This window comes from Mycteria americana, chromosome 5 (genome assembly GCF_035582795.1).
Source record: "Mycteria americana isolate JAX WOST 10 ecotype Jacksonville Zoo and Gardens chromosome 5, USCA_MyAme_1.0, whole genome shotgun sequence".
NCBI lineage: Eukaryota > Metazoa > Chordata > Aves > Ciconiiformes > Ciconiidae > Mycteria > Mycteria americana.
The window spans coordinates 38,636,631-38,653,772 of NC_134369.1; the positions used below are offsets into that span (position 1 = coordinate 38,636,631).

The following is a 17,142-nucleotide window of genomic DNA, read 5'->3' on the forward strand; positions in this document are numbered from 1 at the left end:
GCTGGGTGTCAGCCTCTCTCCAATGGTTTCTTCTACTTAAAAAAGAAATAAAATGATAGAAACAAACAAAAGAATTTTATGCTGTAGAATGTCAGTTTATTGCACAGCAGACAATCTATTAAATATGTTACAGTATATCAACTTATGATACACTGCTTTTATGCAGTAGCAGTGTTTTAAGTAATGAATTAGATTTATTAATTCTTATAATCTAGTACTTTCTAAGCACTTCCTACTACTTTCTAATTTTTAAGGAATAAGTAAACCATAAAAGAGTTGCTACTCTCTATCTTACCTCTGTTTTAGAACAAAGATTAAACAAAGCAATCTCTAGAACTTATTTCAGAGCTTTCAGCTAGGAGAAGTAATGAAAAGCATGTGCCAACTTAAATAACTTAAAATGATGGTATCTTGCAAAATGTCTGTCACAAAAATGACATATACTTAATTTTTAAAAAATTCTTTAACTTTTTATGCTGTGTTAGGTTTCATCCATGGGGGTTCTGCCATCATTCTCTGACGGCCCAAACGTTTGTGCCAAGATAAGAAAATAAGCAACAGAGGGTTGGGAATGGGTAGACATGGTGGAAAATCTGCTTTTGGTGCCAGTGCAGCTCTATGTCAGCATATGTGAGCTATGACTCTCTTACCCAAATCCCAAAGAATGTTAAGCATTGGGCAATCCCGCACAGAAAGTAGATCTTTTGTTAAGATAGATCTGTAGATCTGTATCCTTCTGTTAGGCAAACTAAGAACTGATTGTTAGCAGCATTTTCAAAGCCTGTTGTTTGCTTCGGTTATCATGTGACCTTAAAGAGCTAAACTTCAAGTCAGGATGTTCATAAGGTTCATGCCCTGCAAACTGAGTGAGTGCTTAACCAGCTGAGGTGCCAGAAGGGTCACAACTTTTGCTGGGGACCTGAGGCAGCTGTTTTGTTAAGTCCTGTGTAGGTGAATGGATAAGCAGAGCCTGTGTCCAGAGGCAATATCAACCAGTCAAAGGAATTAACAGCATAAAAATCGAAAAGTCCATAGACCTAACCACTTGCGGTTCCAGCGGAGCAGTCAGGCAATTTTCCCATGCTGGAAGGCTCTAAGCAGAGCCCATTAGAGAGGAAGAAGGAGTTTAAATAGATACTATTACAGGTTGGAATCACCCAAGTTTTTTATTTTGTGTCTAGGAAAATATCAATCCCTTTTCCTTTTGATTTTTGTATATCAATTCAGCTGCTTGCATATAGCTTCACCTGCGTTCGAAAAAAATAGCTTTGCATTAAAAGCTTCCATGTCTTACAGATTTCAGGGTGATGACCAGGTTATCTTTCCTTTCCTCTTTCCTCCATGTGCTCTCAAGAGAAAAAAGAAAAAAAAGAAAAAACAAAAAGCATCTGAGCGCTGGAATATTTTACTGATCTGGTGCTTTGGTCCATGCTTTGATGTTCTAATGCTGTTTTATTGGTTCTACTGTTCCAGGGACCATACAAACCCCTTGGTCTTAGAGAACATTGACAGTAAAATTTAAAGTCTTTGGACTATTTTCAATCCTTGTTTAAATCAGTATTTGATTCCTTTTTTATTCAAGGAAGCAGAAGCCAAGCCAGGGAACTGGAAATACACTTTTGGATGAATTTTGATTTGGAAGCGGATAGAAGTGGGGCTTTGATGGTCTAAGAATGAACGCCAGTTGCTTGTTTAGGAGGGCTGTAGCTTCTGAGCCAAAGTTTTACAGAAGACAGGCTTCTCTTAAATCATAACCCAGCTGTAATGAAAGGTTTTCTCTTTCTTTGTCTGGCCAAATGTAGCCATGGTATGGATTGAGGGAAACCATACTATGAGACCCAGGTTCTAGAGGTCCATGTGCTAAATCTACACCTTAACATTACAGCTATCACTAAACCTGTGTAATCAATGCCCAGCCTCCTCGTTTTTTCATTGCTGATCTAAATTTCTCTGGCTTTAAGTTTCATGCTTTCAATTTTGTTATACCTTTGGATTTTGTGATATTCTTGCTAAATGGAAGAGCTATTTAGTACCCTGTGAAGGTACTTAAACCCTGTAATTAATCTTCATCTGATAGAACTAAGACAAAGAATTCTTTGTATCTCTTGCTGTTGGGTACTTTTCCGGGTCTTCATTTGTATTTGTGATTGCTCTTTTATCCAATTTGCCTGTGTATAGTGATTTTATGTTTACAGTTCAGTTTAAATCATTGTATTTAATGCATGGTTTTTTTAGAATTCAAGTGTGTGTGTGTGCATGCATGTGTATGTCATAATATCCTATCAGGTCTACATTTATCTGCAAAGCTAAGGAAATCTAAAGTTTCCTCATGTTATTTCAGTCTGACGTATCTTCCCCCTGTTTTCCCCTCTCAGCATGGAAGACCTTTTTGCTTTATCCTTTGCTCTCAGAAACACCATGGAAAATCTGGTTGTGTCATCTTAGAAAATAATGCTAATTACTGTGTTCAGATTTTCTTTTCCATCGCTATTGTAAAAAGTCTTTTATTTGAGAGTCTACATCTGCATTCTGGACCCAGTGGTGTTGTATGAAATATACTATACTGAAGATGGCACATTATTTTCTGACTCTAATGGAATGTACTTTTTTTTATTTTTGCAGAGTACCAAGCTGCCATTTTGCATTTAAAGAGGGAACACAAAGAAGAAATTGAAACATTAAAGGTATACTTTTGTAATGATTTTTGTTTTCCCTGACTCTAGTGCATTTTACAGATTTAAGTAGTGCAAACATATACTTTCTATCAAATGTTAAGAATTTAATTGTTTCTTTCTAAAAGTTGTTTTCAGTTGACTGCCAACTCAGCTAAAATTAATCTAGTTAAAATCCATACATGCACTCATATATGATGGCAAAAAGCCATTTTATATGTTTCTGCTTTGTATTTTTATTTATCCTTGTACTCGTAAATTCTTCCCTCTACCTCAGCAGTACAGTGCTTTTACATTTGCTTATTATATTAAGGCACTGGCGTTTAACTACTCACTCTTTCTCCGTGAAACATACTTCTGTAGAAGCAGTTTTCTGTAATTTTAGACTGAAAAATAAGCATGGTAATTCTCTTTGTGAGACTCTCTGAAATTCTGTATTGAACACTCTTTATTGATGTCTGGTTTTGTAAGTGTAAACTTGACCAACTGTCTAATTGTCAAAATCAGAAATAACAAAGTTTAATATTAGAACTCACTTTCCCTTGACATGATTGACTCTGCTAAGCAAAGTGAAATATTACAAGGAAGTGTTTTTATCATAAAAGCAGGAACTTAAATGGCTGTGTAACTTAAAGTGAATTTGTTGAGCAGTACTAGTTTAAAGAAAAATTTAACAGCCTCTTCCTTTTCTCGCCAATCGTGATATGTTCTTAAGCATAGCTGCACTGTGTTCTAATACAGGTCCATATGCTAAATCCTTAGTATACAAGTCATCAAGTAGAAAACATTCTGTATTTTGTTTGTCATCATTAAGGCAAATAGAATGGAAACAAACAAATTTACTAACACAGGGTGTCTGATAATCCAGTATATTGATACATTGACTATATCATTTGGCACATCACATATGGCAATCATCAGACTAGTACAAGTATAGCATTTGTATTACACAGAATATTTATATCTTTGTGTCTGCACAAAGGCCAGGACATAATGGACGTAAAACCCATGAAGTTGAGAAAGCTCAGTGAGGTCTTTGAGTAGACAGGGGTGGAATGATGGTAGCAGCTTGTGGAGTGGACAGGACAGGCAAAGAGTCTCTCATGTGTGCAGCATCTCTTATAATTCAGCACAGAGAAATGCAAGCTAGCACTAAAGTAAATACAACAGTAATGTACAATAAATATAATTAATAATAACTCTTACAAAGAATATAATAACTCTCCCATACAAGAACAGTAGATGCATGCAAGGGGGATTTATTCATTTTGAGAGGGTATTTCAGACAATACATAGTCTCGGTGAGAGAAAAATGTGTGTCATGTATGTAAAGATAATTAGAAATGAGCTAAAATGCAAATATTTGCTGTCCATGATTAGTAGAAGACTTATGCACTCTTAGCAGCAATGTCCTACAGATCACGTTTTCTTATATTGCCTGTGTTTGGCAATTATTTTCATGTGTGGTACTGTTTTATCTTACACTATGTAGTTCGAAAGGCAAACCAGAAAAGGTGATATGAATGTGTTGTAGGCCTTTTAGGTAACAGCAGTGAAGTGTAAGGTCTACATCATGATCAGAAAAATAATTCATTCAGAAAAATAATACTTAAGTTTATTGTATGCAAGACGTAATTCAAATAAGATTTTTGGATTTCCATTTTGGAGTTACTCATAAGTTACTGGAGACCTTGCAGAGAGTTCTGTTTGTAAGACTGATGATTCCTGAGATACAGTGTGATTTTTCATTTTACAATATTGAAGGTCATAAAAACTTGCTATACCAAAGGCCAGTTGAAGCAAGTATCCTGTCTCCAGCAGTGACCAGCAGTGGGTGCTTGGAAACCACATATAAGAAATACAGAGTATAGGGGTAACGCCTTCTTCCTGTATGGTGTGCTTTTTGTTTTGATTTGGGTTTTGCTGGCAAGTCTGAGTGTCTTCATTGTCTCTTCCTTGTTGCTCCTACTACCGCTGCCTCCGTGCCCCTTCCTTAACAGTGTGCTGCTTGATTTTTGGACCTCAGCCCAGCCTGGTGTAAGGCATCAGGTTCATAAAAGATGCATAGTGACTACATTACTGAGGAATGTTGCCCTAGTATGCCATTTCCAGCAATTAGTGTTTTCAGGGTTTCCTGAAACAGAGTCTGCACACAGGTTATGGTATATAGTACTGATGAATAAATTATAGTATCACATGCTTCCGTGACTTCTGAATGCTATGCCATCTGAGTAGTGTTCTGGTTCTTTTTCTGTATGTCCTTGACAACGAATTCCTTGTACTAGAATGTGACCCATCATAGATGCATCCTTTTTGTTTGTACAGTTGTTTTGGAGCCGTTTATTTCTCTGCAAGGTGTAGAATGCCATGTGAAAATTTCTATATAGTGCCAGGCTAATAAACTAAAAAACATTTAGGTTGAAAATATTGAATTCCTATATTCTTAATATGTCCTGTGTCCAAAGAAGGTCAACGCTAAGTTATTCATTTTGTGAAGAGAATGTCAAATCTTACTGCAGAGTGTTATTTTTTTATAGTGGGTGAAATCTGAGAGTCAGATGCTACTACATGGTCCCGCTGCTTTGGTAAATCATAAGTTGTTAGTTCTGCTTCTGAGTTTTAGTAGTTTTCTAAATGAAAGGGTGTCATTTCAAACTATTTTTTTTCCTTTTCTGATAGCCTGCCTGCTTTAAGAGGTTCTTTCTCCTGTGTCCTTGATGTTCACACATTTTAAAGAACAACATTTTTTTCTCTGCACCTCTGTTGTTAGCCTTTATTTTTTTGTCTTTAATTTCAAAGGAATTTTTTCTGGGTTTTGTGATTCATTTAAAAATTACTGCTTTCCCCTGAAATCACTTGTCCGTAATATATTTAAATGTAATAGCAAAGGGACATGATTTTTGTTCATTCTTTATGTTACCAGCATTTGCACTGGTAAAAATGGAATGCATTAGAGAAGGCCACACGTTGTCTGTATACTCTCTCTCTTGTGGCTTTTCATTATTTGAAGGAAGGAAAAGATATATTTTAAGATAAAAAAATATGAATTACTACATACTGCTGTAAATATGGAACTTTACATTATAAAATTTCATATGGGAACGTATAGGGAAGTAAAATTGTGTTGTGATTTAATGTAATAACTTGTTGCATTTTATTCTTTAAGGGTATAACAGAAAAATATGGTGGTAGATATCCCAACTATTGGAAATGCTTGGGTTAAATGTGATTTTGTACTATGCACTGAAGGAACCTACAGACAGAAATTTCTCTGAACCAGCTCTTTCGCATGCTGATCCAAATCCCATATCTTGTATTTATGAAGAAGGTTGATCACCATACCTGTAAAAGATTAGGAGTGAGACCCTTATTATTTGTTATTCCTAAAATGCCTGGAAAAGTCTTAAGGAGCCCTGGAAGGTATGTGAACTTTCCCCTAGAAAGTTCTCAAAAAATTATTAAACTGCCCTCTGAAGGTGGAAGCAAGCAAAGTTATTCAGAATCTGTCCCTTGAAACCTGTATATAGCGGCTTATAAGCGAGAGTTTACTCTTTAGCTTACTGTTTACTCTTTAGCAATAGAAAGTGTCCTATACTTCTGTACTGTTTCTTTTGGAAGTTATTTTTTTCCTTGACTATGTGAATGAAATTCCTAATGGATTTTTATTCTTTAAGATTTGTTATTGCTATGTTCATTTCCTATAAACTTCATATGGAATACCTGGAGTACACCCAGAGCTTTACCCATACCACCAGGTTGAAAGGGGTGGTGCTGATTCTGTAGACAGTTGAAGTTGCAGGGAATGTAGCAGTCTTGAAGGATGTAAAACAATCACTGGATAGGGAGGGTGAACGACAGTATTGTTCTTATTATGTTGCCGTCTTTGTGTTGTCACAGTAACTTGAAGCTTCGCTCCTTTTTCTGATGTCACTTGAAATCAATTCTAGTCATGTAGCGTGCATATTAATTAAATTAAGATTACATTTATTACACCAAGTCAATTATTGGTGAATCTGTACCATATCATATTGCATAACAAGCAGAATAATTCATAACATCTCTTAATGGGTTCATTAATGTACATAATTCAACTGAATCATCCACATGAAAATAATCTTTCGAAAATATAGTCGAGATACTTAGTTTTTACCCATTTACTTTTAACTACATTTACTAGTTGCTGTGCTCAAAGCATTTCTTGAATTTTTCACCTCTTATTTACAAAAAACCTTTTTAATCCCTTAAACTATTTCTGTTCTCCAGGTGAATTTTTTACTACTAGCTCCTGCCGCTAGATGTCAGCTAAGTCTTGCAGAAGAGGTTCCCAAAGCATGCCACAGCTGCTCTCTCTGTGGGCAAATTTCATGCTCCCTTCTAAGTGTGAGAGTATGTGTGCTGCTAACATCCTGCCCGCTGTTTGGGGATCTGGCACAGTCTTAGTTTTAGGTCAGAAATTAGCTTGCACATTATGGAACTAGAATCGAAGTTGTTCAATAGGTAAGTAGTAGCTGTCATCGCCTTAATAGTATTTGTCCCTACAGAACGAAGTCTAATAACCAGCTAAGTAGATGACAACGACTTAACATTAAATCAAAACATTGTAAATGGACTGCTGACTTCTGAAAGGAAGGAATTAACTTGAAGGCAATATTCTGATTGCAGTACTTCATAGTTAATCCAACACATAGCTGCACAAGGGTGCAACATACTTTTTTTTTGTCCTGTAGGTTCATTTGATGAAAATGAATAAATTTTTTTTCCCTAATTTCTCCTTCTTCCCTTTAGCACAAGGGTACCAAATATCCCTTCACCTTCAGTTACATGGAAGTTTAATACTGCCTTTGGAAGATGGAATAGAATTCCTAAGTTGTCCTATAACTCTGTATCCTGTGCATGGATCTTTCTCTCTGATACAGGTTATTAGGCTTCCACCAACTCACTAAATTTTTTCCATGTTCCCATGTTTTTAGCCATTTTAGCCACATGTTTTTAGCCATTAATCACAGGTTTTTATAATAATATTACCATATATTATATGATGCACATTATGTAATATACTACATAAGAAATAATAATAGCTATATGATAACAATAAAATATAAACTATAGATACCTTGTAAATTATATAATAAATATTATATAATAAAATAATATTTCTACATCTCTCAAAGTATCTTATTGCAAATTTTAGAAAGAAATACCTGTAGTTCCATCTAACACGGTTATGAACATATTATTGGAACTTGAGAAATAGTGAACGGTAATGCAGTTGGTGTATAACTGCCTGTGACATTATGAAAGAACAGGCTGGCCTCATTTAGAGAAGAATGTGTCATGGGGTGTGCATAGTGACCTTTGTGGTCTCCTTAGTAACGTTTGCATTTTTGCATTTTTGCGAAGGTTTCAAGAGCTGAAATGTAGAAGTGGGTAGAAAGTCGTTTCCTTTTCACAGAAGAACTTGCTTAACTTTGAAAACAATTGCATATCATAAATTGAGATTAAAGACCAGTGCCTCAAAGTGCCCCTGAAAAACGCTGAAAAATGTGGAAGGAAAAGGAACGTGAAAGGGAAAGTCATAGCACCAGTCCAAATTGTCTGATAACTTCAAAATGATTCATTTTTATTTGGTACTGAGACCACAAAGGCATTAAAACATTTTCTCAGTTACTGAGTGAAGTAATAAAGCTTTACCTATGTGACGACCTTTTCACTCTTTTACAAATATGTTGTTAGATCTCTCACGCTTCACAAGTCCTTCCCTGGCCCTTTGTCTTCTCACTTTCCCATTTGTCTTCCCTCACGGTCAGTGTGCTTCCATTTGTGAATGCTTCCATTGCTCTTTAATTATAACATGGGTATAACAAAAGCAGCTGCTTCTCCCTGCTACATTCTGAAATTTCTAATTTGACTGTGGCAGGTAATGGTGAGTAGTGTTGAAAGCTGTTGTGTGGCAGAATGCTTATCAAAAAACCTCTTTTATAGAAGTGGGTGATTTCACTTTTATTTTGACAATTCAAAATGCCTTTTACTTATATGTAAAACTGAAATTTCATTTCAGCTTCAGAAAGAATGTCAGAAATTAGATGCTTTAACACCAAATCAAAACATTATAAAATATTTGAATTTGTCTAAATCTTCTCTTTTGTAGATAGTCTATTACAACAAAGTGGATTTTTTTTTTTTAACAGATTCAATTGAAAAACTTCTAAGCTGGATGCTCTTAGGTAGGGATCTTTATCATTCCTTTCTGGAAAAAAAGAAATTTTTTAATTCCCCCCCCCCCCCCAGTTTTGTGTGTGCATATGTGAATTCTTGGATAGGATAGGGATTTCACAATTTGTCAGAAGTCACTATGTTTTGAAATCTGCTATTAAAATGTGGGGGCCAATGACGAATAGTGTTGAAAGCTTTGATATGCCACAGTACTTAACAAAACAACATTCAAGAAGTGGATAGTACGCTGACTTTTGGTAATAAAATTTTGCTTCAGGACGCTGAGGTTGTTGTTTTTAACCTTTGCAAGACGAAATGCATCTGTAAGGTGGCTAGCTGCTTTGTGTGTTCTTCACTGGATTTTCATGTCCCAGCATGCACAAATAGAAGAAAATCTGTATCATGTATGCTTCTGTCTGGTGAAGGGGAGTTGCAGCTCAAAGGAGCAGCCAAGGTCAGCAAGGGTTTATTAGTCAGTCTTTCCTAATGAGCTGTTCAGGCTTTTCAGCATTTCCATGTGGTGTTACTGATGAAGGTCTCCCAGCTTGTGGTTAATTATTGATACTACTCTTGCCTAACTTGAAATGTTTCAGGCTTGTGCTTAGCTGCTAAACGTATGGTTTCACCACTGTGTGTGTGCTGTGTGTCTTTATGAATCTTCTTGGCTACTTTGTCCTCATGAAGGAATTCTCCCTGTTCAGTGTGGAGCCTCTCTGCAGTGCAAGACAGTGAAAATATAAAGATTGAGAAAAGCGTTAAAAATATGAGAAAGAAGAGTCTGAAATCCTATGAAATTGTATTAAAATATCAATTTCAGTACTCCTAAGGCTCTCAGACAATGGGAGCAAGATTATCTTTAAAGTATGTATTTCCTGAAATAGAAAAATCCCAGCAGGAGAAAAATCACCCTGTAAGGAAAAATTTGCATGGCCAGTACTAAAGAAGGTGGAGTAGCAGACTAGGGAGTGATAGCACAGGACAAGAGCAATAAAACAGTAACTTTGTACAGGGTGCATGCAAGCACACAAAGAGCTAGCAAGAAGTGCTTTAATCTCTTTGGAACCCCTTGTTGACAAGTGCATCTTCATTCAGAAAGGAAGCTTGGAACAATTCTTCATGGTGTATGAAGATATCCCCCAGTTCAGTGCTTAATTATTTTTTAAAAACTTGCACATTATAATGCCTATATTCATGTCATACTCTATAATCAAATTCTCGATGAAGTTTTAAGTATATCTGCTGTGCTCTGATACTTAAATTAAGCAAACTTCCCCTTCTCCTCTTCCGTTGACTTCCTATTTTCCATATTTTTGATGCAATGGGTGCTTTTCATCCTTATTTTCCTTTAATCGTATGTTTACATTGTGATTGTTTTCTTATGAGATAGCTTGAATATCCAGGAAGACTCTTTTCTTTCATTGCATTGTGTTTTTTTTTCGCTGCTACTTGCCATGTCTTATATTGCAGCTCTATTATTTTCATCAATACAATTTCACCGTAAGGTCTTGGATTGTTTAGACTTCATGTCAGCTGCAGAATGCTGTTAATTCCACATGTTGATCCAAGGATTCTCCTGTTTATTTAAGAAGTTACCACAGATCATATTCCATACATTGAATACAGTGAAAATCTCTTCAACTCTGTTTCAGCACATGGACACGGACATGGTATTACATAGTTAAAATGTGCGTAGAGATCAACAAGATAATTTATAGCCTTAAAACTTCAGCAAGACTGAGCTCCTGCTCAAATTTAGGCACATTACAAAACACTCTGCCTTAATTAGAGCTAAAATGAAACTCTCCTAAAAAAATTCATTATAAAACCCTGCATTTATCATAGTTTGTGAAAGTTAATTTATCCCGTCACCTTGAGTAAATATGTTATGCCCTCAGGAGAATAAAGTAGAACACATACTGTGAACATGATGACATTTTATTTTGACAGATTTGGAAGACCTCTGTAACATAGGAAACAATTGTCTACAAGAGAAATGAAGTGAAATGTGATCATGGGAGTATAAAAGCCACTAAAAATTAAGTAGTATCAATGTTATCTTACCATTTTGATTTTGAAAACATGTAACCCATGCCTCCTTGCCAAAATTATCTGCTTTTTGAAGTTTACTACACCAGACGTTTGTTTGAATCTAATAATTGTAAGCCATTTCTCTGAATGAAATACACAATTTTCTGGAGTTTAAAAATTCTGACTCTAATATTCCTGGTTTTAGAACAGGGACAAATTTGACAAGGATGAACATTTTGCTGATAGAGGGAAAATCTATCTGAAATTGGAAGTTAAAACTTTTGAAACAGAACCATTTTCTCTCATATTCAGTAAAGACTTCAGATTTTAGCAGCTTCTGACTTTGCAAATGTAGTGCTCATTGTACCTATTGCCTCTTCTGGTGCTGACCAAATTTTTAACGTGCCATTTCCACAAAGCGACCAAAGATACTGAAGCCACCAAAGCTGTTATAAAATAACACTGGGGCAAAACTAAGTTCCACTGATTAATGGGTGCCACAAGTTACTCTTGGTTAGGTGGGGATCACCCTTCCAAGGATGCTTTGAAACTGAAAGCTAGGAGTCTGTCTCCTGACCCCCTTTTTGATGATGAGGCAATGTGAAAGAAAAGTCACAGGAATTTGAAGCAGACTACAAGAGCTGGAAAGATGTATGGAGATGTGAGATGTGGAGCTTTAGGTAGAAAATGGTGCGTAGAGATAGTAGGACGAGACTGGCAAGCTGGATGGGAAAAGAAGTAGTCTGGAAGTTAAGACAGAAAACTGTAGGAGATAGATCGCAGAGACTTGGATCTGGGCATCACGATACAGGTTTTACTTAAAAGTGGACAATTTCCCCCACAATATGTATCCTAAAATTAATGCAGTCTATTCAGTATTTGATTTTATTTTTGTTGGTCAGTGAGTAATACCCCCCTTGTTTATTAATCAAAATATGATCTGAATATAGATAGTTTCATTATGGATTTTTCAGTGTCACAAGTTTCAATTTGTCAGGATGTTTCATATGTATAAATTGCATTTTACAATATGTATTCAGATAGGCCTGTATCATTATTATTCATATTTTATGCACAGAGACCTAAGGTATAACAAATTTATTGGGATGCTTATATGTTCACATCACAGTTAATTTTTAACTTACCTTGCAACTATAAGTTGGATCCCAGAATCTCAAGATAGTTGCTTAGTAAATAAGGTGTATCATTGGTTACCACTTGAGAAACACTGACTAAAATGACTTGTGAGTCATCTTGCAGGAACTTTGCAGTTTGAGCAAGTATAGAATCTGCTTTTCCAGGTCAGCATTATCATGCCTTTACTATAATACTGTTGTGTCTCTTCCTGAGGTTCCATGCTTTGTTCGTTATATACCTTTCAACTTCAGCACACATAATGCAGAAGTCTGAAAAAGCTTGCAGCTTTTTCATAATACACTTTTTAATTATAGTCTGGAATAACTCCCATCATGTTCACTGAATGAGATACTGGTTCTGTCGAAGAGGAAGTTTCTGTGTAGCTGCACTACATGGAACCATTGACGGAGAGGGAGAAAATTAAGGTTGCTCTGGCAACCACACTTGTAATTTTCCCTTTTGAGTAATCGGCCAAGGTATTTTTTTAACACATTTTTATGTGTGCAATATTTTCTTCAAATTCTGTAATGGGAATGTCTAGAATAATGTGATGATGCATAATTAGCATGTGGTATACATTAGTTTAAAGTAGGTATGTCTTTTACACAATTACAGAGTCATTTCCATAATTGATGTTATACTTCTGTTTAGCCAGGTAGAATCTCTGGAGTTCATAAGCTGTATCTTAGATAAGTGTACTGGTATCTTTATCTGCTAAGTGTAGCATAAACATCTCCACAATGTTAAAAAGAAGACCAGTTATAAACACAGTGTTGGGTTTTCTTCTAAATGTTACCTGATTGGCGAATATTTAAAGACTGTCTTCTGTTTTTACCACTCAAGATTATGATAGTATCTGCAGAATTGGAAGCTTCCTAGTTAAACTGAGATGGAAGTTTTGAAGGATAACCTTGTGTGTGTAGGATCTCCTCATATATGTTGCCTTGACAAGGATATCTACAGTTTGAATTTTCTCTTTAATCATTATAATTGAGGCAAGTATGATATTGTCAATATGAAAAAATCTTTTCTGTAATGAAGTTGTGGGGAAAGGAATAGAAATTTTTTTTGTCCTTCCGTAGGAAGTATGTAACTTAATGAAAACAGTTGTTTTCTGAATGTGAAATTAACCTCTGCCTTCATTTCCTTTGCTATAGAGAAAGAGGTAGTATTTTTTTGTAGTATAATATATTTTATGTTGAAGGAAGGACTGTTTCACCAAGCAATCCATTTGTTTTGACGTGTTGAGGTCCCTCTCTATAACACGAGGCACGTGATAATTGTAAGCATCAGAGAATTACTCTTTTAGGTGAGTATGTTCCTTAAAGTAAAATCGAACCTCTGTTGTTATTTTGGTATTTAGTGTCAAAAAGGCCCCAGAAAATTAATTTCCCTCCATAGCTAGGAAGTGAATGGCTTGCTACACCTCAAAATCTTTTAGTGGTTTTCATTGCACATGTGGACTCTCTTATTTATTGATGGAGAGGCTAATCATCTCCTCAGTGTAGGTATTAGAATTTTTAGACAAAAATTATGTTCATACAGAATGAAAATCTTCAATTTCTAAAAGTGTAGAGTTACTTTATTCTCATAGCAAACTCTCATAGCACTATTTTGCTGAATATTTCCTATTGAAAAGTACTATTCATTGTTGCCCATTATCCTTCTATAGATATATAACTTTATCTTTGCTTACTGTTCTCCATGTGCTGTACTTACACTGCTTTTTGCTTCGCCTTTTGCTTCAACCAAATCATTGGTTGCAACTTAGCGGAAAGTGATATATATCATTACTTTCCTATGTAGTTACAAAGCTTTGTTATAATGGCCTAATCTTGGAGTCTGGTTGCCAAAGAAATTAGTTCTTTATATTGTGAAGCAATGTTGACAGTAAACTCCCCTTTCCTCTCCACCCCCTCCCCAAAGAAAAGGAAGAAAAGAGAAGAAAAACAAGGTTGCATTACAATTCTGGCAACATCAGCCACACTAATAAAATCAAATTCAATGTTGTTTTACGACTTTGAATTTATGTGACTGCACAGGATCAAAGGATTTGTATCCCACTGGACTGCAAGGTCTATAGTTCATGGCAAAAAACCTCATCAAAAAGAACATTTTAGTAGTAAGGCTTTTCATTTTAATCAGCCACAGTAATAAAAAAGCTGTTAGGTGTCCAAAAACATTCTCCCAAGATCAGAGACAACTTGCTCTCTACTACAATCAGTTTTCTTATTGGATCCATACTGCCTCTGTAGTTTTTGTCACTGAAACTTCATCTTCCACTCGTTTTCAGCCATTTTTTGCATTGTTTTCACATTTTACGTGCCAAATCATTGTATGTATCAGTAAAAGTAATGATTCATATGATTTCCCTGGCAAATGAGAAATACTGTAACTTCTTTGAAATAAATTGCCATCAAAACAAGTGATTAACTAAAATAGAATTTTAAATACCGGTCTATATTTTTATACATTGTATTTTAAGATATCTGAATAGCAATAATTTATTTTGTTTTCTCCTTGGGTATAATCTTTTGAACACCACCACAAAGCATAGGTGTTAGTATTTTTTTATCTATACAGACATAGTAACCTAGGCTGTCCTAAGACTAAGGTAGCAGCTGCAAGTGAGAAACAGAATAGGGAAGTAACTACAATGTTTGTGATAGGAAAGGCTGTTGTTATCATGTTTGGATTCTGCATGTCAATTTTTCGTGGTCCTAGTTCAATAAGAGTTTGAAATGAATTTTTAACATATCGTGTGGTTTCATTCTTTAATTAGCTTGGCCTCAGAAAAGTTGTATGCAGTATATAATTTACATTTATGGATGTGTTGCATGCTGAATTGCCTCGTTCCATTCTGCAGAATTTAAATGTTTAACAGAGTTTAACAATATGTAGATATTTTACCCATGAAATTGTCCATGAAAATATCAGTTTTCCTTGAAATTTACAGGTAGGTCTCAATTTAGCTGGTTACCCCTTTTTTACAAACTGTGTAAGATTTATTTTTCCTAGCATAAGCCAGCTTACGTTTGGGAAGAATCAACACGTGGTCACTTTCTGCAAGGATCTCTCCCTTTCTGCATGGCATGACATGTCTTGGATGTTACATGCCCTCTTGTAGCTGCTGTACACTACTTACTTGCAAAATTCGAGTGGGTGTGGTATTCCCTTCTCACTGCTTCCTGAGATACATGCAGGCTTATATTGGGTTTTGCCAGTTGGATATTTTCATGATTTTATTCTTTTTAAAAACATTCATTCAAATGAACAGAAACTTTAGTATTAGTGGGAATTTTATAAGTTACCTACCAAACGTATAAAATCTACATAAAATGCTAAATTATCTGCTGTTAATATTTATTCATTAATAACCTGAAATTTACCCCTTTAAGCACATGTTAACAGTTGGCTTTATTAAGTAATATTTAGTCTAGTTTTTTAGAGGTGCTATCATTTATCGCAAGGGATCACATTGCTCAGCAAATGTGCCTGTGGCAAGAAGTTAGTGAATCCAAGGCATTAATAATTTTCTGCTTGATATATATATATATATATCAGATTCAAGAAGGATTTAGATTCCAGTGAGATTTCTCTGTGGGCACAGAGATGCCCCAGTAGAATACATCACTTACCAGGTGCTAAAGTTGACATAGCAGGATCCATAAATGTGGAGTATGCTGTGGAGTACAATGAACATTATTAGAGATATTTTTCCATATATTGGAATTCATAATGTTTGCAGGATTTTGAGAGATTACCAAGAAATTTCAAGGACGCGTCAAGGGTTCTATCTGGGTGTTTGATTAGAAGTTACAGAGAAGGGGAGGGATTTACTTTTAATAAGATGGTTCATCTGGGTAAAGTTCCATGTAAATAGGACAGCTATAGAAAAGCAAGGACTAGAGATGAGCTGTTGTGAGCTATGTACTGTATAACAAAATTCTCCAAGTGAGTTAATTTGTGTGATCTAAAATGGTTGGATGGTAATTATTAACAGGGAAAGGACTGAGGGCAGGATACGTATCTATGTGCAGGAAACAAAACCTACATTAATGTAATTTTACAGAAATGTTTACAGAGCCAACACAAGGCAATCAGGATGAGGAAAGTAAACTTTAAGGCAACCTGGAAATCACTCTGTAAGCAGCATGGAAAAGAGGACAGAACATTAAGGGAGAATCGAAGGTCTACAAACAGCTGGAAGAGGAAATGCTGAAGCTTAGAAGAATATAGGACTGTGTGCAGTCTGTAGTGCAAGGGGTGGTTTGTATCTTGTATGGAATAGTCCCTTGAAATACACGGTGCTGGTCAGAAAACAGCTACAGAGTCCTTGAGTCATAGATCTGCTTTGCCTGGCTATTCATACTCTTCCTAGAGTGACAAAAATGAAGGTGTGTTTGTTACCTTTATGCTTACACAGTCACTGAAAGCTTAGCACTAGTGTGAAAGAATGAGCTGATTCAATTCCTGCTCCCACTATACTCCATTGTCAGCAGACTTAATAAGTTCCAGTTGTGGATTTTTTTTTTTTTTAAACCTATGGTACATATTTAAAAACAAAACAAAACAACAAAAACCCAGCTATTCCTTATTTGTTGTCTTATAGAGCCACTGGACTCGATATGTACAAATGCACTGGCCAAAAGCTTGCAAATCTTTTGACATGCACTTCTTGTTGGAGACAGGCACGCAGGCTTTGCAACTGGAAGGGTGCTAGCCTGGCTATTACTGATTCTGGGTCTTGGAAAATGGTGAAGAGGAGGAAGAGAAGACAGAAAGCATACATAAGGAAGCAAATTGCTAAAGAATGGGATTTAATTTAGGAGAAGAATAATTTTATAGTAATATAGTAAAACTGAAGGGTGACAACAAGCCTGTAATGAATATAATCATTTCAGTGACACATTTCCCATGTAGTATACAGTTGAATATGCATAGAAGATGAAATAGGAAAGACGAAGAACTGCTGGGAAACTGGGAACTGCTAGGAAATGAGTTTAAGGAGCAAAGCAAAGGAGTAATACAACTGACATACAATACAGAGGGATGAGAGTGAAGAGTAGCTGAAGATGTTAATAAATGTTTA

General features: G+C 35.7%; 1 protein-coding gene across 1 annotated transcript in view; it reads left to right on the plus strand.

Moving 5' to 3' along the window:
* Positions 1–17,142, plus strand: part of LOC142410447 (formin) — a 150,370-nt gene that overhangs the window by 23,941 nt on the left and 109,287 nt on the right. Inside the window, exon 3 of the mRNA XM_075503017.1 lies at positions 2,623–2,684. Within this exon, the coding sequence (XP_075359132.1) occupies positions 2,623–2,684 (62 nt within the window). The remainder of the gene's footprint in view (positions 1–2,622; positions 2,685–17,142) is intronic.